The following is a 14,352-nucleotide window of genomic DNA, read 5'->3' on the forward strand; positions in this document are numbered from 1 at the left end:
CGAGGCAATAAATTTTATTCGCAGCCTTTGGAGATAAAATTTGTCTCATAGTCAAGAATGTGTTGAATGTGGTCTATTTAATCATTTTGTTGATGAAAATTATATTGCTCTTTTTAGATGAACAGTTTGGTCTATCATAGACATATTATGTCATTGTATCAATATGTATAATGATTTAAAACAATCCACCAAATCTTTTCTGCGTGAACTCGTCCCATTATCAGAAATACTTTACTTGTATTACTAATTGCATGTAGGCAAAAATCAATAAACGGATATTGTATATTTTTCTCCGGCTGTTTTAACGAAGGCGTAAACCTAATATTTTATCTATTTGTAACTGCTGTTGGTTGATCAAATTTCTGATCTTTTATCATTTTATGCACATCAAAAGACCACATCGAGGGAATTAAAATAATTGTTTTTAAATAAGTTTTATTTTCATCGACTGTTTGAGATAAAAAAAAAAAAAAAAAACTACTGAGCGAGAAATACATGTACAGTCTGTTTTTGATGTATATATCAAGAGGTTAGTCAGAAGAGAAAACAATATAAACATATTTATAAGGTAGTGTTATTCTTGGTGGCCATGCAATTAACTACGCTCCGAAACAAAGATTTCAACTCAGATGAGTAAAATAAATGCAGTGTCTCGTATTGGCAAGATCATTGGCTATCATATTTAAAGTCAATTATCTAAATACTCCTGTTGAACTAGTTAAAAAGATCCAACCAGTTGTAATATACATAGAATGTCATATAATTCTCCCAGTTTTTTATTTGTATTCTATCTTCATGTGTATTTGAGTGGATTGAACCTCGGTAAACTACAGCTGACTCAAATAAATGACGTCATCTAAACTTTAATGTCATTGATTTCACCAAGGAGGTAATGATACTTAGTATTTTATGCAATAGTGTTCGAATTAATCAAAAGCCAGTAGTTGTATGGAAATACAGTTTGACTCTGAAGTATTGTACCTTTTTTCTGTCATTGTGATGTTATTTATCTGTAAATGTAAACAATCTATAATAGTAAGACCATATTTTTTGAAAAAACTAGTCTTTTTAGATTTTTGTCTTTTTAGACTCTCACAATATTTCTACTTTAGTGTGGTAATTTAAGATAATTTATTTATTTACTGAATCCTCAAATTTTTCATCATCTGATTACTATTGTGAACGAAAAACAAAACTTTTTTAAAAGAAATATATTCATGCTTATTACTGTTAAATGCTTTTTCCAATATAGCTTAATGATGCTGCACTTTGAAAAATCTCGTAAAACTTAGGAAAAAGAAATTAATCTTTTACTTCGCAGAATTAATACCAGAAATTCCTTCTTAACTTATTTGTACCTGTCCCTTTAAATATGTCGAACTTTTTAGTAAATGAAAAATATTTAAGTAACATGTATTTTAGCTTCAGAACTATATATATAATTTGGTACAATTTTATAAATTACTAACAGTATCTACTGTATTCATAATTAATTCTATTAACAATATTTAAGCTGGAGTTCGATTGCTAAGACTCCTAACCTTTTTTATGGTAAGAGTATAATTACATATTTATTTTTTATCAATTTGTGTCAAGATTTATTGTAGAACCGCATAAGATAAAATAAAAGGCTTTTATTTAAGACTTTGATTGATAGTAATGCTCTGGAAAATCCAGCTGTATCTCATCTTTATCTAGGAAGTCAGACCCATTCGATTTCCGGAATCTTACGCTACATGAAATACGGAAACGGTAAAGTAGATTTATAAAGCAACTTACTGACTCAATAAATTGCATATGATGTAAAAAGCAAATAAAATACATGAAACGCGATGATATAAAATCTAAAACGACTATATGTATTTTGAAGTCATAGTCGGGTTTTCTTTGTAGTTATAATACATATTAAGAATTACAGGGAACTCCTTATTGATTGTATGTGTGAGACAAATCCAGAAATATCCCACCGATCTTAATTAACAACTTATACTTTGAAGGTAACGATCGATGACATCATCAAGTGATTGTCACGAAATACCAAGTTATTTATTAATTCAAATTATGAATAACGACAAAAATCATGCTGAGTCATCATTTTTGTATTTATGCAGGTCTTTGAGATGACGTTTAGAGTGCACTTACTTTAATTTTCTTTATTTCTTTATTACCTTCTATTCTTATAAACAACAAGTGATTTGTATAACATTTCAGTGTTTAATGATTCAATGACAAATGTAAGTTATTCGCTGTTCATGATGCTCAGTGTATAATGATTCAATGACATGTTCATGATGTTTAAAGTTTCAAAAATAGATGTCAATTATTCGCTGTACATGGTGTTAAAAGATTCAATTGCAAATATATGTTACTTGCTGTGCATTGTGTTTAATGATTCAATGCATATCTCGTTGTGCCTAGTATTAAATCTTTTAATTACATAGGTATGTTATTCGTTGTATGATTATTTAATTACAAATGTCTATTGTACGTAGTGTCTGATGTTTAATGATTCAATGACAAATTTTGTAATTTGCCGTGAATGTTGTTTAATGGTCTAATGACAAACGTCTGTTATTCGCTGTGTATATCTGTGTAATGATTCAATAAAAATGTTTGTTATTTGTGGTGTTTTGTGTTTAATGATTCAATGACAAACGTCAGTGATTCACTGTGCTTGGTGTTTAATGATTCAATGACAAATGTAGATTATTCGCTGTGCATGACAAATGTCTGTAATCGGGTGTGTATTCTGTGTAATGATTCAACAAATATGTTTGTTATTTGTTGTGTTTTGTGTTTAATGATTCAATGTGAATGACACAGTTATTCGACGTATTTGGTGTTTGATGATTCTATGAAAAATGTCTGTTCTTTTGCTGTGTCCTGTGTTTAATGTTTCAATGACAACCGTTTAATGGTATAATATCAAATGTGTGTTATTCCCTGTGTGTTTTATGTAATGATTCAAGCAAAATGTATGTTATTCGCTGTGTATTGTGTTAAATGATTCAATGGCAAATGCCTGTTATTCGTTGTGCATGATGTTTAATAATTCAACGGCTAGTTTCTGTTATTTGTTGTGCATGGTTTTTAATGATTAAATGACAAATGTTTGTTATTTGCAACTTGGAGTTACAAACTAGTTTCCTTTAGAGAGGAGGCGTGCCATTAGCTACTTTAAAGCCTCGCAAGTTTATAATAAATTTAAAGCAAAAATTCTATTCTATCAAAACTAGGTTATCTTACTGATAAATGAAAATAAAGATGGATTAATTGCTGTTTGCCTAAAGTCCAATATCAAATAGTCTATGCCTATGCATATGAAAAACGACAACAAACTTACAATAAATGTAAACAAGAGGCTATCAGATTCACATCAAATCGGGTTGTCCTGCATGAAAATGATATTTGGTCAAATCAATTTTGATCCATTTATCATAGGTGGCATAATATTGGAATTTAAGAGAGTATATAAGTACACACACATTTGTTCAGCAGGGGTGGATAGGCAGCAATCATGAAGTCAATAATGAAAGAAATATGTTTATGAGATTGTAACCTTATTTAGTATGAAACCATAGAATAGTGTGGTCACTCCAATAACTATCCAGAAACCCACTCTCAAACGGTTGTTGTCTTGTTTCTTCAAAGTATGATAAGACTTTCATCTAAGCCTTTTCAAGTTATCGCACGGACAACGCTCTATCACCTTACGCTACTAAAAGTTCTACAACTTTTCAACAATAAAAGCTAAAATCGTGAAATTCGAACTTGACCTTCGTTTAGTCACAGAAAACAACAAATCTTAATTTAAAAAGATATCGTCAAAGCATTTTCAAGTTATTGCACGGACAACACTCTAAGTATGACTTTTCGCTACTTATAGGTCTACAACTCCACAAAGATAAAAGCCAAAATTGCGATTGCAGGTGCTGATATCTATGATCAAGCTGTCATTGCATGCTTCGATATCTATGATGTACAGACAGCAATGACAAGCATCAAGCATCGGTTTCAATTACTGTCTGTACATTATATACCTATGACACCTGATCAAACAATGGAATTGATCATCTTGATGGTTGTCATTGCTGTCTGTACATTACATACCTATGACACCTGATCCACTAATGGAACTGACACTGTTAATGCTTGTCATTGCTGTCTGTACATTACATACCTATGACACCTGATCCACTAATGGAACTGACCATGTTGATGCTTGTCATTTCTGTCTGTACATTACATACCTATGACACCTGATCCACCAATGGAACTGACCATGTTGATGCTTGTCATTGCTGTTTGTATATTACATACCTATGACACCTGATCCACCAATGGAACTGACCATGTTGATGCTTGTCATTGATGTTTGTACATTACATACCTATGACACCTGATCCAACAATGGAATTGATCATGTTGATGCTTGTCATTGCTGTGTGTACATTACATACCTATGACACCTGATCCAACAATGGAATTGATCATGTTGATGCTTGTCATTGCTGTGTGTACATTACATACCTATGACACCTGATTCAACAATGGAATTGATCATGTTGATGCTTGTCATTACTGTGGGTACATTACATACCTATGACACCTGATCCAACAATGGAATTGATCATGTTGATGCTTGTCATAGGAATACTACTTTGTTCTTGGTCCTGTTTTTCATCTGTAACTAATTGCTTTGTATCTCCAATACTACTGGTTTCCGAGAACGTGGACTGTGTCTATAACAATATATGGATATTATAAACGTATAAGTTATCTATGTCACTGCTTTACTTTGTATAATGCATTATGATAACATTTACTGATGTCTGATATTGAGTGGTAATTTAGTGTTGATATCTGAGATTGAGTGGTAATTTCATGTGTTAATATATGTGATCGAGTAGTGACTACATTTGTTGATTTTTAAGATTAACGGCGATGTCATGTGTTGATATTTACTTTTGAATAGCGATTGTTTGCGAGATATCTTAGATTCGATAGTAACTGCATGTGTTGATAACTAAGATTGAGTAGCGATTTCTTGTGATGATATCTAAGATTGAGTAACGATTGCATGTGTTGATATCTAAGATTAAGCAGCAATTGTACATGTCGATATCTAAGATTCAGTAGTAACTGCATGTGATGATATCAGAGATTGAATTGCGATTGCATGTGCTGATATCTAGACTATGATTAAGCTGTTATTGCATGCTTCGATATTTATGATTAAGATGTTATTGTATACTTCGATATCTATGATTAAGCTGTTGTTGCATGCTTCGATATCTATGATTAAGATGTTATTGTATACTTCGATATCTATGATTAAGCTGTTGTTGCATGCTTCGATATCTATGATTAAATGGCAATTGCATGCTTTGATATCTATTATTAAGAGGTGTTCAAAATCCAGTGATAAATATGCAATAAACATTCAAGACGAATGTACCCTGTATGTAAGTTGTGAAGAACAGCTTGACGGGGGAGGGGGTAGATTACAAAAATCGACAAGTCGATCCTACATTTTTATGTTTCCTTTACAAAATACCGACAAGTCGATCCTACATTTTTATGCTCCTTTACATAAAAACGACAAGTCGAGCCTACACTTTTAACTTTCCTTTACAAAAAAAACCGATAAGTCGATCCTACATTGTTATGTTCCTTTACAAAAAAAACTGGGAAATCGAGCCTACACTTTTATGTTTCTTTTACAAAAGACCGACAAGGCAATCCTACATTTTTATGTTCCTTTACAAAAGAAACGACAAGTCGAGCCTACACTTTTATGTTTCCTTTACAAAAATCGACAAGTCGATCCTACATTTTTATGTTCCTTTACAAAAAAAAAACGAAAAGTCTAGCCTACACTTTTAGGTTTCCTTTACAAAAACAGATAAGTCTATAGTGTGTCTTTTTATGTTGTAATGTTACACTACTGTCTCAGGTTAGGGTGAAGGTTGGCGCCTGTAAAAACGTTTAAACCCGCTGCATTTGTATGCACCAGTCCTAAGTCAGGAACCTGTTGTTCAGTGGTTGTCGTTTGTTGGTGTGGTTCATAAGTTTTTCTCGTTTCTTGTTTTTTTATATAGATTAGGCCATTGGTTTTCCTGTTTGAATTGTTTTACACTAGTCATTTTGGGGCCCTTTATAGCTTGCTGTTCGGTGTGGGCCAAGGCTCCATGTTGAAGGCCGTACTTTGACCTATAATTGTTAACTTTTTATACATTGTGAATTGGATGGAGAGTTGTCTCATTGGCACTCATACCACATCTTCTTATTTATATAGCCTACACTTTTAGGTTTCCTTTACAAAGACCTACAAGTCTAGCCTACACTTTTATGTTTCCTTTACAAAGACCTACAAGTCTAGCCCACACTTTTATGTTTCCCTTACAAAAACCGATAACTCGAGACTACACTTTTATTTATGTTTCCTTTACAAATACAAGAAAGGCTTGTACTCTTCCTTCTCCAACATGGTTCGTATTGCCCAGTGAAATTCAGCGTACATACTTCTAAAATATTAATGTACTACCATACATATGCTACACAGAAAGTTTTCTATAATCTATGCAGTTTGATTGGCTATGATATCGTTTTTAGACTTATCTTTTAGGTTTATCACCGAACAATTAAGTTGAACTGGACGTTCAATGGTTTCATTTGGACAATTACATTGCATATTTAGGATTTTTTCATGGCAAAGAATAAACCTCTATTTTCGAAAAATATATGCTTGAATTTAATAAAACAAAATTTAAGAGAAATAATACACATGCGGGCATAGATTGGTTCTTGTAAACTTAACTTCCAGTGAGAATTGAAAAGACAACCTCTACTTTAAATAAATTATATGCTTGAATTGAAATATTAAAGTTTATGACAGTTTATACACATGCGGGCATAGATAAGTTCTTGTAAACTTAACTTCCAGTGAGAATTGAAAAGACAACTTCTACTTTAAATAAATTATATACTTGAATTGAAATATTAAAGTTTATGACAAATAATACACATGCGGGCATAGATTAGCTCTTGTAAGTTTTAATTCCAGTGAGCGATTAAACAGAAGAGGACACAGTGTAAGATTTGATTAAAATCTACAATGAATGCTCTGCTCCTATTTCATTAATGAATTTAACGGTAATATACATGTATATAAAACATACATATCATGCAATGTTTTTATGTAGGACAGAACAGCACGTGCCCAATCTATGCAAAGGACGCTTGGGCAACGGATGACATTACAAGTATCGAATGCTCAAATTTGCAAAACGTGTTAAATTCTCCAATATACATACAGTAAGTTGAATTTCCTCCATAATTGTTCAGCGTGCCTATGAAAAAATGTGTTTAACAATCATTTTAAAATGATCTTTCCACAGCTATGTATTCCAGGGTAGTTAAATCTATTAAGTCATTTCGTTTTCATAATGAATAATAGATCATCAAGAGATCATTTAAATCAATATATACATATTAATTACTAGAATAATCTTAAATGATGTCCTTCCAAAGCAAAGTGCCATTCAATTTTTTTTATTAAATTATTTTCTTGTTGTTCTTTTGTGTTCTTTTACTTTTATTTTTCTCTCTACTTCTTTTGTGTCACTTAATTTTTCTGTCCAATTTATACAAATGTTGAAATAATATGTAATGTATGCATGCTCTTATACATTGTATTGTTAAATATGTTAAATGGAGAAGACTTCATAAGTCTGTTTGACTTGTGTCTCATCCAATTTGTTTTGCAAATAAAATATATCTAAACTAAAAACTTAAGTGCTAGTATAAGTAAATAATTCATTAACTGGAAGTTAATCAAAATGTATCATTTGGTCATAGAAATACAAAAAACACTGACTCCTTCAAGACTGTACTTTTGAGACTTGGTGACTTATAGTCTTCAGCAGTACTGAAAATTTTGGTAAAAAAGGTATAACACAAATGTTCTTGATCTCCAATCTGGTTTCTGGAATAACAGTCAATATTCAAAAGAAACGCTTGAAATTAAAATTCACAGAACGCTTGTAAGCAGCAAAAGGGCCTAAAGAGAACAATCGTTCTATAGTCAACTTGTATTAAGTGAATAGCCATCTTGGTTTCAGTATAGACATTATTTATTAACCAAAACGTTATTCAACATATATCATTGGGTCATGCCAATAAAGAAGCACTGGCTAATGTGGTAGAACCTTGTGGATTTACATCCCCAAATCAGTTACATAGACTCTTTCATATTTTAAACCAATATGTAATCCCCCAAGATATTCACATCGAGCTTTCGACTCAGGTTTATTACTTTATCTGACCTTAAAACTGACATGATTTTATCTTCATAATGTCTGTAATATTAGCATCGAATGATACAGGGAGGAAAAACTGAGCATATGCCGTCATACTACACGAACCATACATCCTGGGCAAACTTTGCTGGGAAAATCTAATATATTTTAGAGTCTCTGATTTTCAGAATCAAATGCTGAATCTATGTGCCTTAATAAACAGTGCTGTTTGTTTTAAAATATAACTTGTCCCTGGGAAATACAGCTAAGGAAAATGAAGGATGCACAAATTATGTGTTTTTATAAATATCAATTCTTTGTTTTACGGTAAATACTTCTTTTTCTTAAATTTTCGGGAGCAAAAATTTATTTGTATCCTTTGTGTTGAAGACAAAAAAAGCCAGCCCCTGAAACTGTAGGAAGTGGTTATCTCATTGACGAAGTTCTATAAGACATACAGATTGATACATCACAGACATGTTATGTCATTGTATCGATTTAAATACTATTTTAAAATAATCCCCCAGACTATTTTCTGCATGACCTCGTCTCATTATCAGAAATACTTTGCGTGTATTACTAATTGTTTGTAGGCAGAAATCAATAAACGGATATTGTATATTTTTCTACGGATGTTTTAACGAAGTCTTTACTCAGCTGGTGTTGATGGATCAAATATCTGTTCATTTCTCATTTCAAGCACTCAATAAGAAGAGCTGATAGATCACCCCAAGGGAATTGAAACAATTGTTTTGTCATCGCAGACTGTTAATAATAAAAATCTCCATGAACGTTTTAAGAAAACAAATCATAAGCCTGTGATTGAGTGGTTGTCGTTTGTTGCTGTATATCATATTTGGTTTTCGTTTGTTGCTGTATATCATATTTGGTTTTCGTTTGTTGCTGTATATCATATTTAGTTTTCGTTTGTTGCTGTATATTGTATTTGGTTTTCGTTTGTTGGTTTAAACATTAGTCAGGCCGTAGTTTTTTTCTCTTTTTGATTTGTTTTACATTTATTTTGTCATGTCAAGATCTTTGTTATCCTCTTTATAATAAACTTGTTAACCACTTTTGATTTTTACAAATGGGGTAACCATGCAAATAAACTGCATTCTTAGATAATGAGTTAAACTCAGTTGAGTATCAATAATGCGAAAACTATGTTTTGTGATTGCAAGAAATCAACTTGGAAGTCAATTATCAAAATGTTCCTGCTTAAATTGTTAACAGACCAAACCAATTATTATTTTTCACAGAATTCTCTAATGATGTGTTAAATACATGCACCTAAACATCGGAAATCCTTACAATTTATGTGGTGTGTCATCTGACATAATCTTAAATAAAACTTTCAAAAGACATATTTCACTAAAGAAAGAATAATATGCGTTTAGTATTTTACGCTTTCGCCAGCAGATATAATGCTATACATCATGTTTGTTTATACCATTTGTTCAGCGGTATAGCCGCCATATTTAATGATGTTACAACTACACATCATGTTTGTTTATACCATTTGTTCAGCGGTAGCCGTCATATTAAATGTCTCTCAGGGTAACTACACATCATGTTTGTTTATACCATGTGTCCAGTGGTACCCGCCATATTAAATGTCCTTCAGGGTAACTACACATCATGTTTGTTTATACCATGTGTCCAGTGGTACCCGCCATATTAAATGTCCTTCAGGGTAACTACACATCATGTTTGTTTATACCATTTGTTCAGCGGTAGCCGTCATATTAAATGTCTCTCAGGGTAACTACACATCATGTTTGTTTATACCATTTGTTCAGCAGTACCCGCCATATTAAATGTCCTTCAGGGTAACTACACATCATGTTTGTTTATACCATTTGTTCAGCATTATCCGCCATATTAAATGTCCTTCAGGGTAACTACACATCATGTTTGTTTATACCATTTGTTCAGCGGTACCCGCCATATTAAATGTCCTTCAGGGTAACTACACATCATGTTTGTTTATACCATTTGTTCAGCATTACCCGCCATATTAAATGTCCTTCAGGGTAACCACACATCATGTTTGTTTATACCATTTGTTCAGCATTACCCGCCATATTAAATGTCCTTCAGGGTAACTACACATCATACTTGTTTATACCATTTGTGCAGTGGTACCCGCCATATTAAATGTCCTTCAGGGTAACTACACATCATGTTTGTTTATACCATTTGTGCAGCGGTACCCGCCATATTAAATGTCCTTCTGTTCGGGGTAACTACACATCATGTTTGTTTATACCATTTGTTCAGCGGTACCCGCCATATTAAATGTCCTTCAAAGTAACCACACATCATGTTTGTTTATACAATTTGTTTTAGCAGTACCCGCCATATTAAATGTCCTTCAGGGTAACTACACATCATGTTTGTTTATACCATTTGTTCAGCGGTACCCGCCATATTAAATGTCCTTCAGGGTAACCACACATCATGTTTGTTTATACCATTTGTTCAGCAGTACCCACCATATTAAATGTCCTTCAGGGTAACCACACATCATGTTTGTTTATACCATTTGTTCAGCATTACCCGCCATATTAAATGTCCTTCAGGGTAACTACACATCATGTTTGTTTATACCATGTGTCCAGTGGTACCCGCCATATTAAACGTCCTTCAGGGTAACTACACATCATGTTTGTTTATACCATTTGTTCAGCATTACCCGCCATATTAAATGTCCTTCAGGGTAACTACACATCATGTTTGTTTATACCATGTGTCCAGTGGTACCCGCCATATTAAACGTCCTTCAGGGTAACTACACATCATGTTTGTTTATACCATGTGTCCAGTGGTACCCGCCATATTAAACGTCCTTCAGGGTAACTACACATCATGTTTGTTTATACCATGTGTCCAGTGGTACCCGCCATATTAAACGTCCTTCAGGGTAACTACACATCATGTTTGTTTATACCATGTGTCCAGTGGTACCCGCCATATTAAATGTCATTCAGGGTAACTACACATCATGTTTGTTTATACCATTTGTTCAGCGGTACCCGCCATATTAAATGTCCTTCAGGGTAACTACACATCATGTTTGTTTATACCATGTGTCCAGTGGTACCCGCCATATTAAACGTCCTTCAGGGTAACTACACATCATGTTTGTTTATACCATTTGTTCAGCATTACCCGCCATATTAAATGTCCTTCAGGGTAACTACACATCATGTTTGTTTATACCATGTGTCCAGTGGTACCCGCCATATTAAACGTCCTTCAGGGTAACTACACATCATGTTTGTTTATACCATTTGTCCAGTGGTACCCGCCATATTAAACGTCCTTCAGGGTAACTACACATCATGTTTGTTTATACCATGTGTCCAGCGGTACCCGCCATATTAAATGTCATTCAGGGTAACTACACATCATGTTTGTTTATACCATTTGTTCAGCGGTACCCGCCATATTAAATGTCCTTCAGGGTAACTACACATCATGTTTGTTTATACCATGTGTCCAGTGGTACCCGCCATATTAAACGTCCTTCGGGGTAACTACACATCATGTTTGTTTATACCATGTGTCCAGTGGTACCCGCCATATTAAATGTCATTCAGGGTAACTACACATCATGTTTGTTTATACCATGTGTCCAGTGGTACCCGCCATATTAAACGTCCTTCAGGGTAACTACACATCATGTTTGTTTATACCATGTGTCCAGTGGTACCCGCCATATTAAATGTCATTCAGGGTAACTACACATCATGTTTGTTTATACCATTTGTTCAGCATTACCCGCCATATTAAATGTCCTTCAGGGTAACTACACATCATGTTTGTTTATACCATTTGTTCAGCATTACCCGCCATATTAAATGTCTTTCTGTTCGGGGTAACTACACATGTTTGTTTATACCATTTGTTCAGCATTACCCGCCATATTAAATGTCCTTCTGTTCGGGGTAACTACACATGTTTGTTTATACCATTTGTTCAGCGGTACCCGCCATATTAAATGTCCTTTAGGGTAACTACACATCATGTTTGTTTATACCATTTGTTCAGCATTACCCGCCATATTAAATGTCCTTCAGGGTAACTACACATCATGTTTGTTTATACCATTTGTTCAGCATTACCCGCCATATTAAATGTCCTTCAGGGTAACTACACATCATGTTTGTTTATACCATTTGTTCAGCGGTACCAGCCATATTAAATGTCCTTTAGGGTAACTACACATCATGTTTGTTTATACCATTTGTTCAGCGGTACCCGTCATATTAAATGTCCTTCAGGGTAACTACACATCATGTTTGTTTATACCATTTGTTCAGCGGTAGCCGTCATATTAAATGTCCTTCAGGGTAACCACACACCATGTTTGTTTATACCATTTGTTCAGCAGTACCCGCCATATTAAATGTCCTTCAGGGTATCTACACACCATGTTTGTTTATACCATTTGTTCAGCGGTACCCGCCATATTAAATGTCCTTCAGGGTAACTACACATCATGTTTGTTTATACCATTTGTTCAGCATTATCCGTCATATTAAATGTCCTTCAGGGTAACCACACATCATGTTTGTTTATACCATTTGTTCAGCATTACCCGCCATATTAAATGTCCTTCAGGGTAACTACACATCATGTTTGTTTATACCATTTGTTCAGCATTATCCGCCATATTAAATGTCCTTCAGGGTAACCACACATCATGTTTGTTTATACCATTTGTTCAGCGGTACCCGCCATATTAAATGTCCTTTAGGGTAACTACACATCATGTTTGTTTATACCATTTGTTGAGCGGTACCCGCCATATTAAATGTCCTTCAGGGTAACCACACATCATGTTTGTTTATACCATTTGTTCAGCGGTACCCGCCATATTAAACGTCCTTCAGGGTAACTACACATCATGTTTGTTTATACCATTTGTTCAGCATTACCCGCCATATTAAATGTCATTCAGGGTAACTACACATCATGTTTGTTTATACCATTTATTCAGCATTACCCACCATATTAAATGTCCTTCAGGGTAACCACACACCATGTTTGTTTATACCATTTGTTCAGCGGTACCCGCCATATTAAACGTCCTTCAGGGTAACTACACATCATGTTTGTTTATACCATTTGTTCAGCATTACCCGCCATATTAAACGTCATTAAGGGTAACCACACATCATGTTTGTTTATACCATTTGTTCAGCGGTACCCGCCATATTAAATGTCCTTCAGGGTAACCACACATCATGTTTTTTTATACCATTTATTCAGCATTACCCGCCATATTAAATGTCCTTCAGGGTAACTACACATCATGTTTGTTTATACCATGTGTCCAGTGGTACCCGCCATATTAAACGTCCTTCGGGGTAACTACACATCATGTTTGTTTATACCATGTGTCCAGTGGTACCCGCCATATTAAATGTCATTCAGGGTAACTACACATCATGTTTGTTTATACCATGTGTCCAGTGGTACCCGCCATATTAAACGTCCTTCAGGGTAACTACACATCATGTTTGTTTATACCATGTGTCCAGTGGTACCCGCCATATTAAATGTCATTCAGGGTAACTACACATCATGTTTGTTTATACCATTTGTTCAGCATTACCCGCCATATTAAATGTCCTTCAGGGTAACTACACATCATGTTTGTTTATACCATTTGTTCAGCATTACCCGCCATATTAAATGTCTTTCTGTTCGGGGTAACTACACATGTTTGTTTATACCATTTGTTCAGCATTACCCGCCATATTAAATGTCCTTCTGTTCGGGGTAACTACACATGTTTGTTTATACCATTTGTTCAGCGGTACCCGCCATATTAAATGTCCTTTAGGGTAACTACACATCATGTTTGTTTATACCATTTGTTCAGCATTACCCGCCATATTAAATGTCCTTCAGGGTAACTACACATCATGTTTGTTTATACCATTTGTTCAGCATTACCCGCCATATTAAATGTCCTTCAGGGTAACTACACATCATGTTTGTTTATACCATTTGTTCAGCGGTACCAGCCATATTAAATGTC

At 34.1% G+C, this 14,352-nt stretch overlaps 1 protein-coding gene across 12 annotated transcripts in view; it reads right to left on the reverse strand.

Moving 5' to 3' along the window:
- The window catches only part of LOC127731165 (putative sodium-coupled neutral amino acid transporter 11), a 61,418-nt gene that overhangs the window by 25,621 nt on the left and 21,445 nt on the right, over window positions 1–14,352 (reverse strand). For 4 of the 12 annotated variants that reach the window (XM_052240099.1, XM_052240100.1, XM_052240098.1 and 1 more), the window contains one exon: window positions 4,601–4,742. In XM_052240099.1, coding sequence (XP_052096059.1) covers window positions 4,601–4,742 — 142 coding nt within the window. Of the gene's footprint in view, window positions 1–4,040; window positions 4,050–4,110; window positions 4,160–4,180; window positions 4,200–4,250; window positions 4,261–4,320; window positions 4,331–4,390; window positions 4,434–4,460; window positions 4,504–4,600; window positions 4,743–7,316; window positions 7,353–14,352 lie in introns of those variants that run through there. The other 8 variants (XM_052240102.1, XM_052240106.1, XM_052240104.1 and 5 more) reach the window with 8 other exon arrangements.

Source organism: Mytilus californianus, unplaced genomic scaffold, assembly GCF_021869535.1.
Source record: "Mytilus californianus isolate M0D057914Y unplaced genomic scaffold, xbMytCali1.0.p SCAF_2, whole genome shotgun sequence".
Lineage (NCBI taxonomy): Eukaryota > Metazoa > Mollusca > Bivalvia > Mytilida > Mytilidae > Mytilus > Mytilus californianus.